General features: G+C 43.9%; 1 protein-coding gene across 1 annotated transcript in view; it reads left to right on the top strand.

The window, feature by feature from the left end:
• Positions 1-6,577, top strand: part of LOC308172952 (testis-expressed protein 264-like) — a gene marked incomplete at its 5' end in the record, with an annotated part of 36,857 nt that extends 30,280 nt beyond the window's left edge. The window contains one exon of the mRNA XM_080547918.1: positions 4,410-6,577. Within this exon, the coding sequence (XP_080404044.1) occupies positions 4,410-4,783 (374 nt within the window). The 3' untranslated portion in view covers positions 4,784-6,577. The remainder of the gene's footprint in view (positions 1-4,409) is intronic.
• Between the last annotated feature and the right edge of the window lie 8,555 nt (positions 6,578-15,132).

Genomic DNA, 15,132 nt, shown 5'->3' with positions numbered 1-15,132 from the left:
TTTTTATGGTTTGTCCTTGGGAGTTGATGGACAGTGGGGATTACCACGGTCTGTCCGGTTCATACGTTAGGCTTAGGCATTTTTTTGGGTTTACTATTTAATTGTTATTATTATTATTTTTTTGTTATTTTCTGAGTGGGGCAGTCCCACTCATACATTTTATTGCACAGATACAGTGAAGACAGACAGGAAGGTAAGGAGAGAGGGCATGTCAGCAGGGCATGGGCCCTGAGATTCTAACCCATGCCGACATGGCATATGTGTGCACTGTAGACCACGGTGCTAGACTACCGGACCACCCCAGGCCATGGTGCTAGACCACCGGACCACCCCAGACCATGGTGCTAGACCACTGGACCACCCCAGGCCATGGTGCTAGACCACTGGACCACCCCAGGCCATGGTGCTAGACCACCGGACCACCCCAGGCCATGGTGCTAGAACACTGGACCACCCCAGGCCATGGTGCTAGACCACCGGACCACCCCAGGCCATGGTGCTAGAACACTGGACCACCCCAGGCCACTAGTTTTTTTACAGACAAAAAAAGTTTGTGCAAGATGACCTTTCCACAGTCCGTTTGTCCCTTTTAGCCAATGAGAAACAAGGTATCCTATTGAGTCGCTAGGTTGTTTCAAAAGTCACGCACAAATATGGATCCATTTGTATCTATTTTCTGATAGTTCGGTGCAGCCCGGAGCCTTAGAGCTGTTGTTGTTGTTGTTGTTGTTGTTTTGTAGTCATAAATACCAAGCTGGCTCCTGAGGAAGATGTGCAGGGTGTGAGTGACATTTTGACATGTTATGGGGAGGGAAAGGTGTGAGGTACGCTGTGTATCTTACATTAATCAATAGTGAAAAGGTCTCACATTCACGTGTCTATTTTCAGCCTCACCGTTTATGCCCAATGACCAGAGAGAGCAGTGCTGTAATTGAGATGGCAGGGAGATCATTTGCAGTGAAATAGCTAAGGACTCATCTTCCTGTCCCTGAAATGAGACAGAATTAGGGGGGAGTGAGTTTGCTAGGGGTTTTTTGCCTTGGCTTGTCACTCTTCTGCTTGAAGTTAACACCCTCTAGATTTGAACTGCTATCATTTCATCAGATATCATTTATGATTATTCAGATTGATTGTGACAAATCATTAGTCTATCAATTCTAAGCGATCGTAGAGACTCACTTTATCTCACCCGTTGGTTCATGGCCTCTCTTTCTCTCTCTCTCTCTCTCTCTCTCTCTCTCTCTCTCTCTCTCTCTCTCTCTCTCTCTCTCTCTCTCTCTCTCTCTGTCTCTCTCTCTCTCTCTCTCTGTCTCATTGTCATTGCTGTCACTCCCCACATGCGACAAACCTTAATGACCCATAATCACTGTGAGGAAGTTAACTAAGACCTCTAAGACATCTAAGATGAAAGCGCTCAAACCTGCCAGTTGGTGCGCTGCCAGCTGCCCTTACTTAGCAGTTACTCTGCGCTCCTTTAGATTAGATTAAATGAGATTCAACCCTTAACTCCGCTCCTTTAAAAAGCACTTTTATGTTGTCATTGTCGTCTTCATCCCCTGCCCCCCGCGCCCCCTCCCCCTGCCACTTGTTTAGTGACACATCCATTACTGCTGCCGCGAACAGCTAACTCTGACCCTACGATGAAGACTTAACCAGTATGTAGTTGTCTGTCGGCTTCAAAACATTACTCGCTATAGGGGGTTCAATCAAATACTGTATGCATGTGCAGATCATCCTCTAAGAACGCCATTTTCTCTGAACCTTATGTCTCTATCATAATCCGTTCAAGAGTTACTGGAGTATTCACTCTTGAAGGATGGACACAATTAGGGTGGCAAAATCTATGGAGACTGGAGAAAAAATAGGAAAGAGGAAAATAGCATCCCTGCTAATTAGCGTAGGCTGCCGCTGTAGCTCACATAAGGCTACCTGACAGGCTCGCTCTCTTGTTGAACTTGTCGTCTTTCTGCCTCGAAGTCGAAGTCCGCAGGGTCTACTATTTCGAAACTTGATCCAGATTATTTTGTGCTATCCAGGATCAGATCTACAATATCTGACAGGTTTTGAGTAGTATTGGGGAAATCAGACACCAGTTGATCCTGGATAGCAAGAAAAGGTTGTGATCCAGATTAAAGGTTTTGAAATACTGGGCCTAGGGCATAAAACAACACATGTGGATGGATATCGATTTTCTTGAGACATGACATGTATATTTTAATATTCTATGATACATAGATAGAATAGAATTTCTATTAACGCAAAAAGGATTCCTGTTCGAAGATTCCTTACAAAAACAAGCGTATCTTATACCATTTCATGGTAAGTGCGTTACATATAGTTACTTATAGTTACGACCACAACCTGTCATTCTATTCTCTAAAGTTGCTGTGATACTACGGCAGCGTGCTCAGTGCTTATCTGATGTATTAGGTTACGAAATCAGACTTTTTGGTAGGTATTGATATGTTTGACTTAAATCCACAATGAATAGTTCAAGTGTCAAGTTTATTTGTTACGTCACATTACACAAGTGTAACAGAGTAAAATTCTTAGGCTTTCGGATCCTGACATTGCATTGCAGCACAAGACATAGGGCATAATAAATCAAGCATGATTCAAGATAAAAGTGTCAGTAGTACAGGACATAGGAGACAAAAATAATAGGCGTAGTACCCTAAAATAGAGGCGGGTACTAACACCATCTGACAAGGGAACAATGACACGACATTGTTTGGTACCTGTACTATAGCAATGACAATAAAGACCATTCATTCATTCATTCATTCATTCATTCATTCATTCATTCATTCAATGACACGACATTGGCGAAAACAAAGGTCTGCGAAACTGGGAGACCATTTTGCCTGTTTGTAACATGTCCTCCTACAGCCTTTCACATAGAAGATGAAGGTAATTCATTATATGAAGGAGCCGAGTCATACAAACTCCAATCAAATAGGAATGTGAATATCTGTGGAGGCCATCATAATAACCTGCATGAAAAAAAATGCTTCCTCCTCGCTCCTCCATCATAGAAGGCCAAGCAGTCGTACGCTAATCGGGCTCAGCTTGTGTCATTTTCTTAATCACCCTGAAAGCATCAACCAGTTCATCATGTCATCGAGGACAACTCCGTCTGGTCCATCGTCATGATGGATTCACATATTCTTTTATTTCCTGTGTGAGACCGCAGCAGTCACTGACTGAAGGTAAATACCCTCTAGAGAAAAGGGTAAATGAGAGAAATACACAATTAGCTACCAGACGATTATGGCATAATTCAATATAGTTCATTTGACTTGTTGATGCATGGTAGGACGAGAGTGAGGAGTTGAATCCTGATGGCGGCAAGCTACGTACATTGCAAGGCTCCACAGCACGCTCATTGGGAGAAACTTGGGGTTCAGGGTCTTGCCCAAGGATACTGGCAACCATGTGATCATTAGACGCCGGCTTTACCTCCCCTAACTGACTTACTCCTCTAAATACTGTACTAGAGAAGGAAGAAATCTAAATCTAATCTCTCCCTTCTTCTCCTTACTTTCCTGTCTGTCTTCACTACATCTGTCCAATAAAATGAAAAATATGAGTGGGACTGCCCTACTCAGAAAAACACACACACACACACACACACACACACACACACATACACACACACACACACACACACACACATACACACATACACACATACACACACACACACACACATACACATACACATACACACACAATTTTCAAGCATAGAACACGGTTACAACAGCATGCCGGAAAATCTAAGATTCACTCACCCACTGAGATATGCCTGCCTTCTCTGACAGTGAGATCTGCAGTGCAGTCTTGCCTCCGCTCAGATCTCAGATCTCCTCCAGCCAGGTGGGGTTCTCTTTCGCTGCCCACATACATACAAACTGCCACCTTTTTCTTTCTCGTCTTACACCGAAGAAATCTGGTAGCGACACCCCCGATATCCATGTTAAATAACTGTGAACGTTTGTGTTTACACTACATGCGTTACTGTAAGTTAAGATTCCTGAATTCACAGGTGTTAGTTTGTACCTGTAGCTATGACATGTAGCTCTAGATCACCTTCTAGATTTCTAGTCATATCCTGGCTCTATATTTGGTTGATTATGATCAGAGCCATCTGTATTTGTTGGTTATGATCAGAGCCATCTGTATTTGGTTGGTTATGATCAGAGCCATCTATATTTGGTTGGTTATGATCAGAGCCATCTGTATTTGGTTGGTTATGATCAGACCCATCTGTATTTGTTGGTTATGATGAGACCCATCTGTATCTGGTTGGCTATGATGTGTTTGGTTGGTTATGATGACCGTAACCAATCACATCAGGCTTCTCCACCCAGCGGTTGGCTTCCCTCACGCTCCTCTCCATGTTGTTGCAGGTGCAGGTGCAGGTTCCCACGGCGACGTCACCTTGGTGAGCGGCGAGTTGCCACCTGAAAGCGGGGAGCCGTCCCTGGCCCCGCCCGCAGCCCCCTCCGCCCTGCCCTTCTCATACTCGCTGCCCCCCAGGGACCAGGGCGACGGGGACGAACAGGGCGAACACAAGGACCTGGCCGACAGGGCCTCCACCGAGTCTGTGGCCAGTGGCTCCTCCTTTGAGGAACTGGACTTGGAGCAGATAGAGGACCAAGAGGGAGAGGAGGAGAGGGAAAGGAAGGAGGAAAGCCCCGCGGCGGCGGAGGAGGACGGAGCCAGCGAGCCTCCACAAGAGACCGCAGCTGAGAGGGAGCCCATGGGAGACGGAGAGGAGTAGGAGAGGGCGAGAGAAAGGGATTGACCTCCAGGATTTTGGCTGTTGTTTCTTTTGTGTGTGTGTGTGTGTGTGTGTGAGAGATTTCTTTAGCTGTTGCTAATTTTTTGGTCATCTTTCATGTTAACTTTGTTGGTGGATCTGTAGCCATACTTCTCCTGACAGACACACACCATTATATTTCGGGACCTCTGAACTTTCCTGTGTAAGGTGGTCATTTCCGTGTTTCGAGATTGTTTCTTTGATTGTACTTTTTTTCTCTGTTGTTGTTGTTTCATATAAATAATGACAGTTCTTCCTTTTTTCAAAACCTTCTTCGAAATTACTTAATAAACAAATCAAACAGGACACATTCACCAAGAGAAAAATCATCACTTATCAGTTGCTTTTTTCGACAGTGGTGACAGTGCGTGCCAAGGCTTACTAGCAGCCATTTAGTGCTTCGAGCTTAGTGAACAAGCCTGTTTGAATTTCCACAGCTGAGCTTCCTAGTCCCGCGCCACGTATGGTATTTGATCTCCAGTTTGTTTACATTCTGCAGTTCTTAAGGTGGTGAATTAGGCTATATAGAGTAATATCCTCCGGTTTCCCGACAGGTTCCGATTACTTAAGCACTTAGTGTAACATTTCAGGTGTAAGCTATTTAGTTTGAGCGCTATTCAAATCAATTTGATTGTGTAGTTACAGCAAGCCATGCCTGCCACCCACCAAGTTCGCTAGGCAACTAAAGCTCTTGGATGATAAGAAAATCTCACATGTTTGACCTCATCAGGGGGGTAGAAGAGGCTAAAAGCTCGAGTTTTAAGCACAGAATTGGCCCAGAGTATGCACAATTGGGCCTTCGCATGCACTGGTACGCATGGCGTAAGCCTCTCTGTGGAAAGCCAGCTATGGAGTGGACAGATACATTGTTACAATGCACATGTGTGGCTGATGCAAGTCAAGTATTTCACATTGAATGACTTTGTAACCTTTAACTCTAATCACTCCCTGATAAGTCTAGTAGTCCCATTTTTATATAATATGAACAGAAATAATATGAAGGAATCAAGGGCATTTACAGTAATTGTGCAGAATTGTTTTTATGTTTTATTTGTCTACCTACAAACTGTACTGTTGACAGCAAAGCTACCTATTTTCAAAAAGTCAAATTCTACGTCCGATATCTTAATGCCTGTTCTCATCACTGGCTCTTGGTGACCCAAGACCAAGTACTGTACCAGAGGAAATATAATATTGAAAGAATCTAAAGTAATGTTTATTAATTTCCACATGGGTAAAAGTGGATATCAGCCATGCCAAAATGTTCCTTTTGCCCTCAATCTGAAATATCTTTGACACCTTGGAAACTCTAAGAAGTGGGACAGAGCTTATAGAGAGGCTAATCGGTAGAAGTATAAGAGGAAGGGTTTAATCAGTTCAGACTTCAAGGCATCAAGGGCTAGGATTGACAATGCAACTTGGAGATGAAAACTGTCAGAAAGTCGGTTTACTAATCAAGTGGGAATGACGGAACAATTGGAGTTTTCTGTAAGTACTCGTGTCTGCGATGACCACCAATAGAATTCATATACTTTGACTTGAATCAGGGATTTACTAAGTTCTTCACTTCGTTTTAGTATTATAACAACTTATAGCATGTTGATGATCTTATGACCGATGGTATAGCCCTTTGACTCACGTTGGTTATTGTCACATATTCTTGTGTTGATCTGTCGGTGCTTGGAGACACTGGGGTAATGTACAATGCCATGGATGTGTGTTTCTATCTGTAATAAACTTTTTTTCCATTGCAAACTTGAACCAAGACTGTCTATTTCGCTTCTATTCAGTTTGATTTGACCGCATTCAAGTAGGGAGAGGTATTATGTGATCAAATGATGGATAGACCCAAAGGGCATTAACATAACAACCACCATTCTTATATGTAACCAGCTTCATGACCATTCAGACTTGCCCATGTGATTCTTGCTGGTCTATATAGGCTTTGATTTTCGCTACTTTTCAAGAGAAAAAAAGAGATTCAAAAGGCTAAATGAAAGAGAGACGTTTAAGCGTCTCTGATGGTTCAAAGACTCTACAAGTGATGGAGCAATTTGCTTCAGCACTCTCTCTTGAAGAAATAATTGTTTTTGGCAGTGGATATAATCAATATGCACACAGAAATGTGAGACTGAGAGGCTTGCTACTGCTCAAGTGTATGAACATGAACTGAAAGTGTTTTGATTATGATTATGTTTCAGTAGCCCATACCATTATCACAGTGCCTCTCTTCATAACAGGCTGGTAGATCACCCTCACAAACGCTGCACTTAGCTACAGTAGTGCTTCAAAGGTTAGCCAGGCCCTCAGGATTGCATCAAAGTAAATATAAACCACAGGTGTCATTTGAGAGACATCTCCAAACAATGTACAGTATGAGAGTCTTCTTCACAGGAGGTAAAGTGTTATGGTTTCGAGGCTATTTCATTTGAGCTAACCTCTCCTTTTCAATGACGTGAATTGCTTCATGCTCATCCTACACCAATGATTCTCAGAAACAATAACATGGGGAAAAAACAGCACCTTTGTGTCAAGGGAGTAATGTCATGGGTCTTACATTGATTATTTCTCTATGACAGTTCCTCACAGGCTCCTGATCTTCGTGATGAGCTACTATTGATGAGGACCTGGAGAGGGTTTCATAGTCTCACATTGAACCCCTTTTGGTATCAGCAACATATGATGTCCTCAACAAGCAGATAGCAGCACCTCTCACGACACATCCAGATGAGGCTGATCTATGTTCTATGTTTCGTTGTTTAAAGGGATGTTCTGTGGTTGTTTTAATGTATCTACATTGTTGGTACTCTTTTAGGTATGGTATTTACAGAGCAGAGGCTCGTCTTTCTGTATGCCCATAGGGGCCCATTCATTCTGAAGATATACCGTATGCCCAAAACCCCAAAACAATATCCCTGTAAGGTCCTTCAACAGGTGATTCGTTGATTTAACTGTTCAGGTTTATTCCCCCCTGTTCGTCACTGAGTGGCTGCTGTTTTACTTAGATACTCAGATCACGAAGAAACCAAAGCTTCTCATAGTGGTCGTTGGTTAGTAAGGTAGGTGGTGAGGAGAGCGTCCTATAGATAGGCCTCGCCTGGAGACACATCAACCCTTTATGGCCCACATGTTCACTGGGTGCATCAAATTGGGTTTTCCAATTAATTGCTCTAAGCATGTGTGTAATCATCGGAGACTCATTTCAAACATGGTAGTTAATTTCAGAAATTAAATGGTCAAGAAGGAGGAGGATTGTTGCACGCACACGCACGCGCACACGCACACGCACACGCACACACACATGCACGCACACACACACACACACACACACACACACACAATCAATGCTCTAAGGACACACTATTTGTGACCTTTGTGCACCGGTGTCTCAAATGGATTATTATTAATTAGAGAACAAAGCCAGTCAATACAACACAGTCTCACAGTGGGCCTTAGTTGAAGAGTCCATTGGAGTCAAAGCCGTCAGTATCTTATGGTGAGCACCAGGCTAGATTCAAGCCATTCATTATCTGACCGGGCCAGGCCTATGCAATGTAGAACCACATTTGACATTGGCAATTTGCAAGGATTGGTTCCTGAGGTCTGTCCTGAATGTCTACTGTGATTGCAATTATGGCACCCCCAACCCATTGTCTAAAGGCAAGTTTCAAGATGCATAAGTCTGAAGTCTGAAACCACATTGCATTGGGGGTAAGACGCTGTGAGGCGACAGCTGATTTAATTAATTGTGATACCCACAGGGGGGAGGGTTATCACAGAGTTTTGAGGACGTGGGGATTATAGCCTTTCCCCATGTTGTTAATTATTAATCTCATTACACTGGATGTGTGGAAAGGGGGGATGGATGACGTAGCATACCAATTCATTTGTGTGAATCTGGTTCTGACAGAAGATGGGAAGAGGTCGCAACACATCTTGTGGTGGTGAACTGATGATCTCGGGGTGTGCACGTCCCGCGCGTGCGAGGTTACCCCCTGGGAGGCACCGTGCGTGCGCCCTCCTTCCACAGCGCTGCTGCCATGTCACAACTTGCTTGAGGACTGAAAATAGAAGATTGACAGTCTCTTAAGAACTGTTACGTTGGAGTTTCGCCTGTTGTCCGATTCAACAAAATCCAGGCGGTTCCCCCAGCCTCTCCACATTTGCATGCGACGCGCGTCTAATCAGATCAGCAGCTCTCGAAAAAAACAATAAAAACCTGGAGGAAAATAATTATATATAACCATAACCTTTCTTATTTGTAGTATTATTGATATTCCTATTGTTAATGGTAGCCTAATATTAATGATTAGTCACATTAATCTGGATAAACTTGTGGAAAGGGGATACGATCCGTTTCTTGCGCCGATCGAAATCAATCAATTGCAACTGTCTGTGTCGGTAGTCATAGATAGTGGTCGTGCATGGTCGTGGTCGTGGTTGTTAAGCTGCAGGCTTGTTAACCCACAGACACACCTATTCACACGGAGGAGTCTCTCTCTGTCATCCACAGGCGTTTACTTTGGACCGTAGACTCGCCTATGGCAACATGCCATATCACATCTGATCTGCATGTGCATCCGATTTAAAGTAATCTCTTAAAACTTCAGCATTGGAAATAATCATTTGATTAACAATTAACATAAATCTATTGCACACACAAGAGCAGATGTTTTTCACGCTTCGACTCATACATCACTCTGTAGGGTACCAACCTTAAACAGCGCGATCGTATTTATTATATGCAGCCTATCTGACTGTTGCACATGTCTGTTTTGAGCATGGAGTGAAGGCTGAGATGAGTTGTCACCCGTGGTGGGTGAGAAGATATGGAGACTTTTAACCGCTGACCGCTGGATCAAATCTCCAGGAATCCGCGCGCTCGTCTGAAGTCTTTCAGCACCGAGGACAGTTACTCATTACGCGCCACGGCTTCGAGGCGCGAAAACTTCACCCGCGTTCCAAGTCTCTCCCACCTTCATCACCGTGTGTTAGTCAACAACAACACACACAATTTGTGGCGCGATTTATCACAAAGTATCACACAAAGGATATGAAGTGTTTGACCGAATCGATGTAACATATCGGACTTGGCATCGCTCCGAGGTGAATACTGCACAGGTAAGACTCCAGAGGTTTTTTCTTTTCTTTCTGCACATCTGTTCCAATCAACATTATGTAGGCTACTCGTGACGTTAGAATTATAAGGTTCTATCTCCATTTTTGGTCAACATTTAGTTTTTTTACATAATCTGATCCATTAGGTGTTTATTAATGCCTGTGTGGTGTTATTTTTAAAATGTTGACATTTTTGAGTTAGTAATTAATAAAATACAAAGGTTCCATCTCACAAAACATAATGGAATGTCAAAACTTTGACGCTCAATATCTCTGAACTGCCCTAAACGGAGATAGAACCTTATCATTCTAAACGGAGATAGAACCTTATCATTCTAAACGGAGATAGAACCTTATTATTCTAAGCTCACCTACTGTATGTAGCCTACATGTGCATTTACCTGTAATAACGCTACCGATTAGAGTAAAGGCATCGGCTGTAAGGATTACCAAAAGATTAACAGGTAACAAGCTACTGAAACAACATCAACTCCCTAATCTCTGTTTTGGTTTTGGCACATGTGTTCATCTCACTATCTGTAGAATGTCTACATTTTTATGCAGACCGACCGACCCCATTGTTTAACAAGTGTAAGGGATTATCATGTAAGGGATTATCATGGAGGTGCACATTTATGACAGCCATAACTAACGCAGGGTTACTTGCTTGCCATATCAATATTGAGCTCACCTAATAATATTATGCATATACTTATGCATATACTGTATGCTAATAAAATGCAATTACTTAAGTGTTGTATGTGACGTTTACATTTACAAGCTCATTTTGGAGAGCTTGGACCCCCAGTGCTTTCAGAGAGCACCCCTCTTTTCATTTTCATCATTTCTTTTTTTGAGCTAGAGAAAACGCTGGGTGCAATCAACAGATATCATCAACCATCAATTATCAATTGTGTATATGCCTAATGATTCTCTTTAATGTGATCTTTGATGGTAGACCTATTTTTTTGTTTATATTCCCAGAAATTGATTTCAAGAACACTGAAAGATCAAATTATACAAAAACATTTGCTACCTATTATCAAAAACATTATTTTCAAGAATGTAATGGAATATGTTAAGGTAAAGGTGTGAGGTTCGTAATAAGCACAGCGTCCTCTTTCTATCCTCACACATCGGCACATCTAAACATCGTCTCTAAGTCCAGAGGTGAGGTGTTGGCTACAGAGGACACAGTGGAAGGCAATGCATCTTCTGAGACCATAAGGCAAAGAACGCAACACACTTACATCTCTGCTTATACTGTATGCTTATATCAATATAGAATCTTCTTGAAATGTATAGAATCGCCAGATTTGGCTTTATCAACAACAAGGTTTTAAATAATGTCTGGGCCGCATTCATTAACAGTACAGTAGGTTTCTAGGAAGGGTATTTAAATGTACAGTATGTTCTGGAATTGTACAATTATGAACAGGGACAAAGGCAGAGAAGCTTGTCACGCTTGCCTCCTGAGCATTTTAGAGCAAATGGTGTTCTAATACAATGGCGAGCCCAAGCACTCAGACCCAGCAGAGATGTTGATTGGAGTAAATAATTCAGGAACGTGGCTGAAGAGGAACATACTCTCATCCTCTCCTCTGAACCCCTGAGAAGGATTGGGGTGGAGCAAAAGGAGGTGGAGGAGCAGGAGGAGGTGGAGGAGGAGGAAGAGGTGGAGGAGGAGGAGGTGGAGGTGCAGGTGGAGGTGGAGGAGCAGGAGGAGGTGGAGGAGGAGGTGGAGGAGCAGGAGGAGGTGGAGGTGGAGGAGGTGGAGGAGCAGGAGCAGGAGGAGGTGGAGGAGCAGGAGGAGGTGGAGGAGGAGGAGGTGGAGGTGGAGGAGGAAGAGGTGGAGGAGGTGGAGGAGCAGGTGGAGGAGCAGGAGGAGGTGGAGGAGCAGGTGGAGGTGGAGGTGGAGGAGCAGGAGGAGGTGGAGGAGCAGGAGGAGGTGGAGGAGCAGGAGGAGTTGGAGGAGGTGGAGGAGATGGAGGAGTTGGAGGAGCAGGAGGAGGTGGAAGAGGTGGAGGAGCAGTAAGAGGTGGAGGAGCAGGAGGAGGTGGAGGAGATGGAGGAGCAAGAGGAGGTGGAGGAGATGGAGGAGCAAGAGGAGTTGGAGGAGGTGGAGGAGCAGTAGGAGGTGGAGGAGCAAGAGGAGGTGGAGGAGCAGGAGGAGGTGAAGGAGCGGGCCAGCAGCTCTCTCTGTGTGCGCCCATCTCTTTCTCCTCCTGTGAATCCACTTCATGTGTAATCAGTGAGGTGTGGAGTGGCTCCACTCTGAGTGGGCAGCAGGCCACGTCTCAAGGAGCGGTTCACAGCGTGCGAGATGAAGGAACCAGGCCGATCCCCCTCGGCGAGGGAAGCCCAGGACCGCGTAACGCCAAACCCCCGAGAACACAGAGGAGCGGCATTATCGTGCGTGTGTAAAAAAAATCCTCCTTATCTGTAAAGAACACAACCGTAGCCAAAGCCGGTACCTAGACCGCTGCTTATTAGAGTGTGGTGGAGTTCACCTGTGGAAGGCTTAACTCGGATGACTGACTCCCTAGGGTGGGGATGTTGGAGGAGGAAAACAGCAATTCTCTTTTGATTACACCACCTGAACAAGTCCTTGATGGAAAGCTTAAATAATATCGGAAATATGTGTGGTTTCCGGAGATAAGTCAACAGACCGTGTCTGTTCCAAAAGGTGATTTTGATCGAATTCACCGAACATAAGCCGACAAAACCCTGTAATTCAGGTCGTCAGTTAGTGTATACGGTCTATACTGTAGAAAATGCAGTGCTATTTATAAGACCACACAGCAGTCACGTGACCAGGAAGTGGTATTTAAACAGGATCACTGCTTAACTCTTTGACTGCCAGCCATGTTCAGAGCGGAGAGCTCCACACTGCCAGACTTTTGGGGCATTTTCGCTGAACTTTGAAGACCCACCAAATATTGACTTTTCGGACTACATAAACATTGAACATATCTACCAAAACTTTAGACTCTCTTCTTTCATCAGAAAAAGAAAGTTTGTTTCTAGCCTCTTTGAGTGTTTAGAAATCGGCCGTAGAACATAGGGTGGTTTCAGCAAAAACACCTGATTTTGACCAATAAACAGAGAAAACGAGCTTTTTCTGCAGAACTTTTTTTTTTCTTTTTTTTTTTCTGCACTTTTTCTGTATCATCCGACTCTGAACTGTTTGAAGAGTCGCGCGATGGCCGCGCTGCTCCGCGATGCTCCGCAATGCTCCGCGCCGCGTTTGGCACATACCCTGATCCGTTTCGCCATTACTACAACCCACAGCAAGCCACTTCCTTCTCCAGGCTTTTATCGAACTACTGCCCCCATCTGGGACCGAAATACATTACACCCAAGTCTGAAATTCACTCGCTAGGTGTAGAACATGTCAATAACGCGATCCCCGCGAAAAAGAAAAAAAAATCTATAAGACGCCAATTGGCGTCTTTGGCAGTCAACGTTACTATTCTATAAAACGCCAATTGGCATCTTTGGCAGTCAAAACCACCCCACACTAACCGCTGTTTAATTATAGTATGTTTAACAAATCAGTCGTGAGATCGAGCTACTGAGCCGCACTGATTCACTGTCACACAGATCGCTTATCATTGGGATTTTATTAGCTACCAGTCATATGTGATTAAACTTCTGGATGATTAATGACTGTGGTCCTATCAAACAAGACAACTTAATTGCTAACACCTTATTGCCTCATACCAATCTGATTTTAATTCACACACACATCAATGGGCTCCTTGCCAATGTCATCTACTGTGCTTTTTTCTTCTACATATACAGCGCATCCAGCTCCCATACCATTTGGTGAATGTCATATCTTATTGACTGCAATCCTATACCTATACATGCTTGAAGTATACATGTTGACACTATTTGACACTATGGACATATAGAGGTCCCTGGACACTTTCTAGGATCCATGTTGAATCTATAAAAAATCATTTCCCGATGACAGAAATACCTTAACATCTCTTGTGACTTTGTTTTCCGCCATCAGTTATGCTTTCGGGCGTTTTTCCGTTTTCCATAATGCCTCTAGCTCAGGACGGAGCAGATGGTGAGGGTGACCCTGGACAAGTCTTTTATAGAATACAGCTCTTTATAAGATCATATAGACAGTACAAGAAACCTGTGTTTGTCTATGAACAGAAGCCTTGTGTATTTAACTATTTTGTGTACTGTACGTGTGTGTGTGTGTGTGTGTGTGTGTGTGTGTGTGTGTGTGTGTGTGTGTGGGGGGGGGGGGGGTTGATGTGTACATGAGAGAGAGAGATATATGTTACAAGACAAAGAGTATTAGATAAGGAGAGAGATTGGCAGCATGTATCAGGTCTTGGTGAATGTAGGAGAACAGGTCAGGGGATTCCAGGATCTCGTGCCTCTCTCATCACCGATGGTGGTGGCCTGGTGGGATGAATAATGTAAAGATACAAAGACAACCTCACGCAGCCCCATACGCAAAAGCGCCATACATCTATCACTTCTGTCTGGGCCAATCAGAACTACTGTGGTAGTAATGAGCTCCCAGGGAAGGGATGAATATTTAATGAGGCAGCACAGTAGTGAGGTGGAACCAGGCTCTTGGGAAGGGGGAGGAGCTTTGGAGTATTTTCAGGGGATTCCCCCAACACAGGTGTAAATAGAGGAGTAGGAATTGGGAGGAGGAAGTAGTTGCTTGTAACACCTGATTTACTGTGTTTTTTTGTGTGTTTTTAGTTTTTTACCCTGCTAATGATTGACGGTTAGGCGGTAGAATAAGCGGATTGTAGATCTGCCATTCGAGGGCTGCTACTCCTGCCATGAGCAAGGAGTAGGGTGATGGGAGAGTCTGAGAGTGAGATGAAAGTAGCACAAAGACACATACGGCCAAATGTAAACATATTCTTGAATCGTTGAATGGCTGATTTTGTCAGCTTAATGATGAGGAAATAAACACTCACAGTGAGAGTGGGAGTGAGGGCCTGAGTTTGACTGACGTCTCCCCGATTGCTGTCCCGCTCTATGTCATTCAGAGCTGGCCTTGATTCGCTTGGGTTGACGTCATATGTGACAGGTTCTAATGCTTTGGTCCTCATATCGGGATCCGTGTAATGATTGATTTTCTTTCGAAACATGTGAATACATTTGCGCGTTGTTGAAAATCAATTACACAGTTTGTTTTGTGAGCC

This window comes from Nansenia antarctica (genome assembly GCF_963989245.1).
Source record: "Nansenia antarctica genome assembly, chromosome: 18".
In the NCBI taxonomy this organism is placed as follows: domain Eukaryota; kingdom Metazoa; phylum Chordata; class Actinopteri; order Argentiniformes; family Microstomatidae; genus Nansenia; species Nansenia antarctica.
This window is presented reverse-complemented; position numbering and strand designations above follow the sequence as displayed.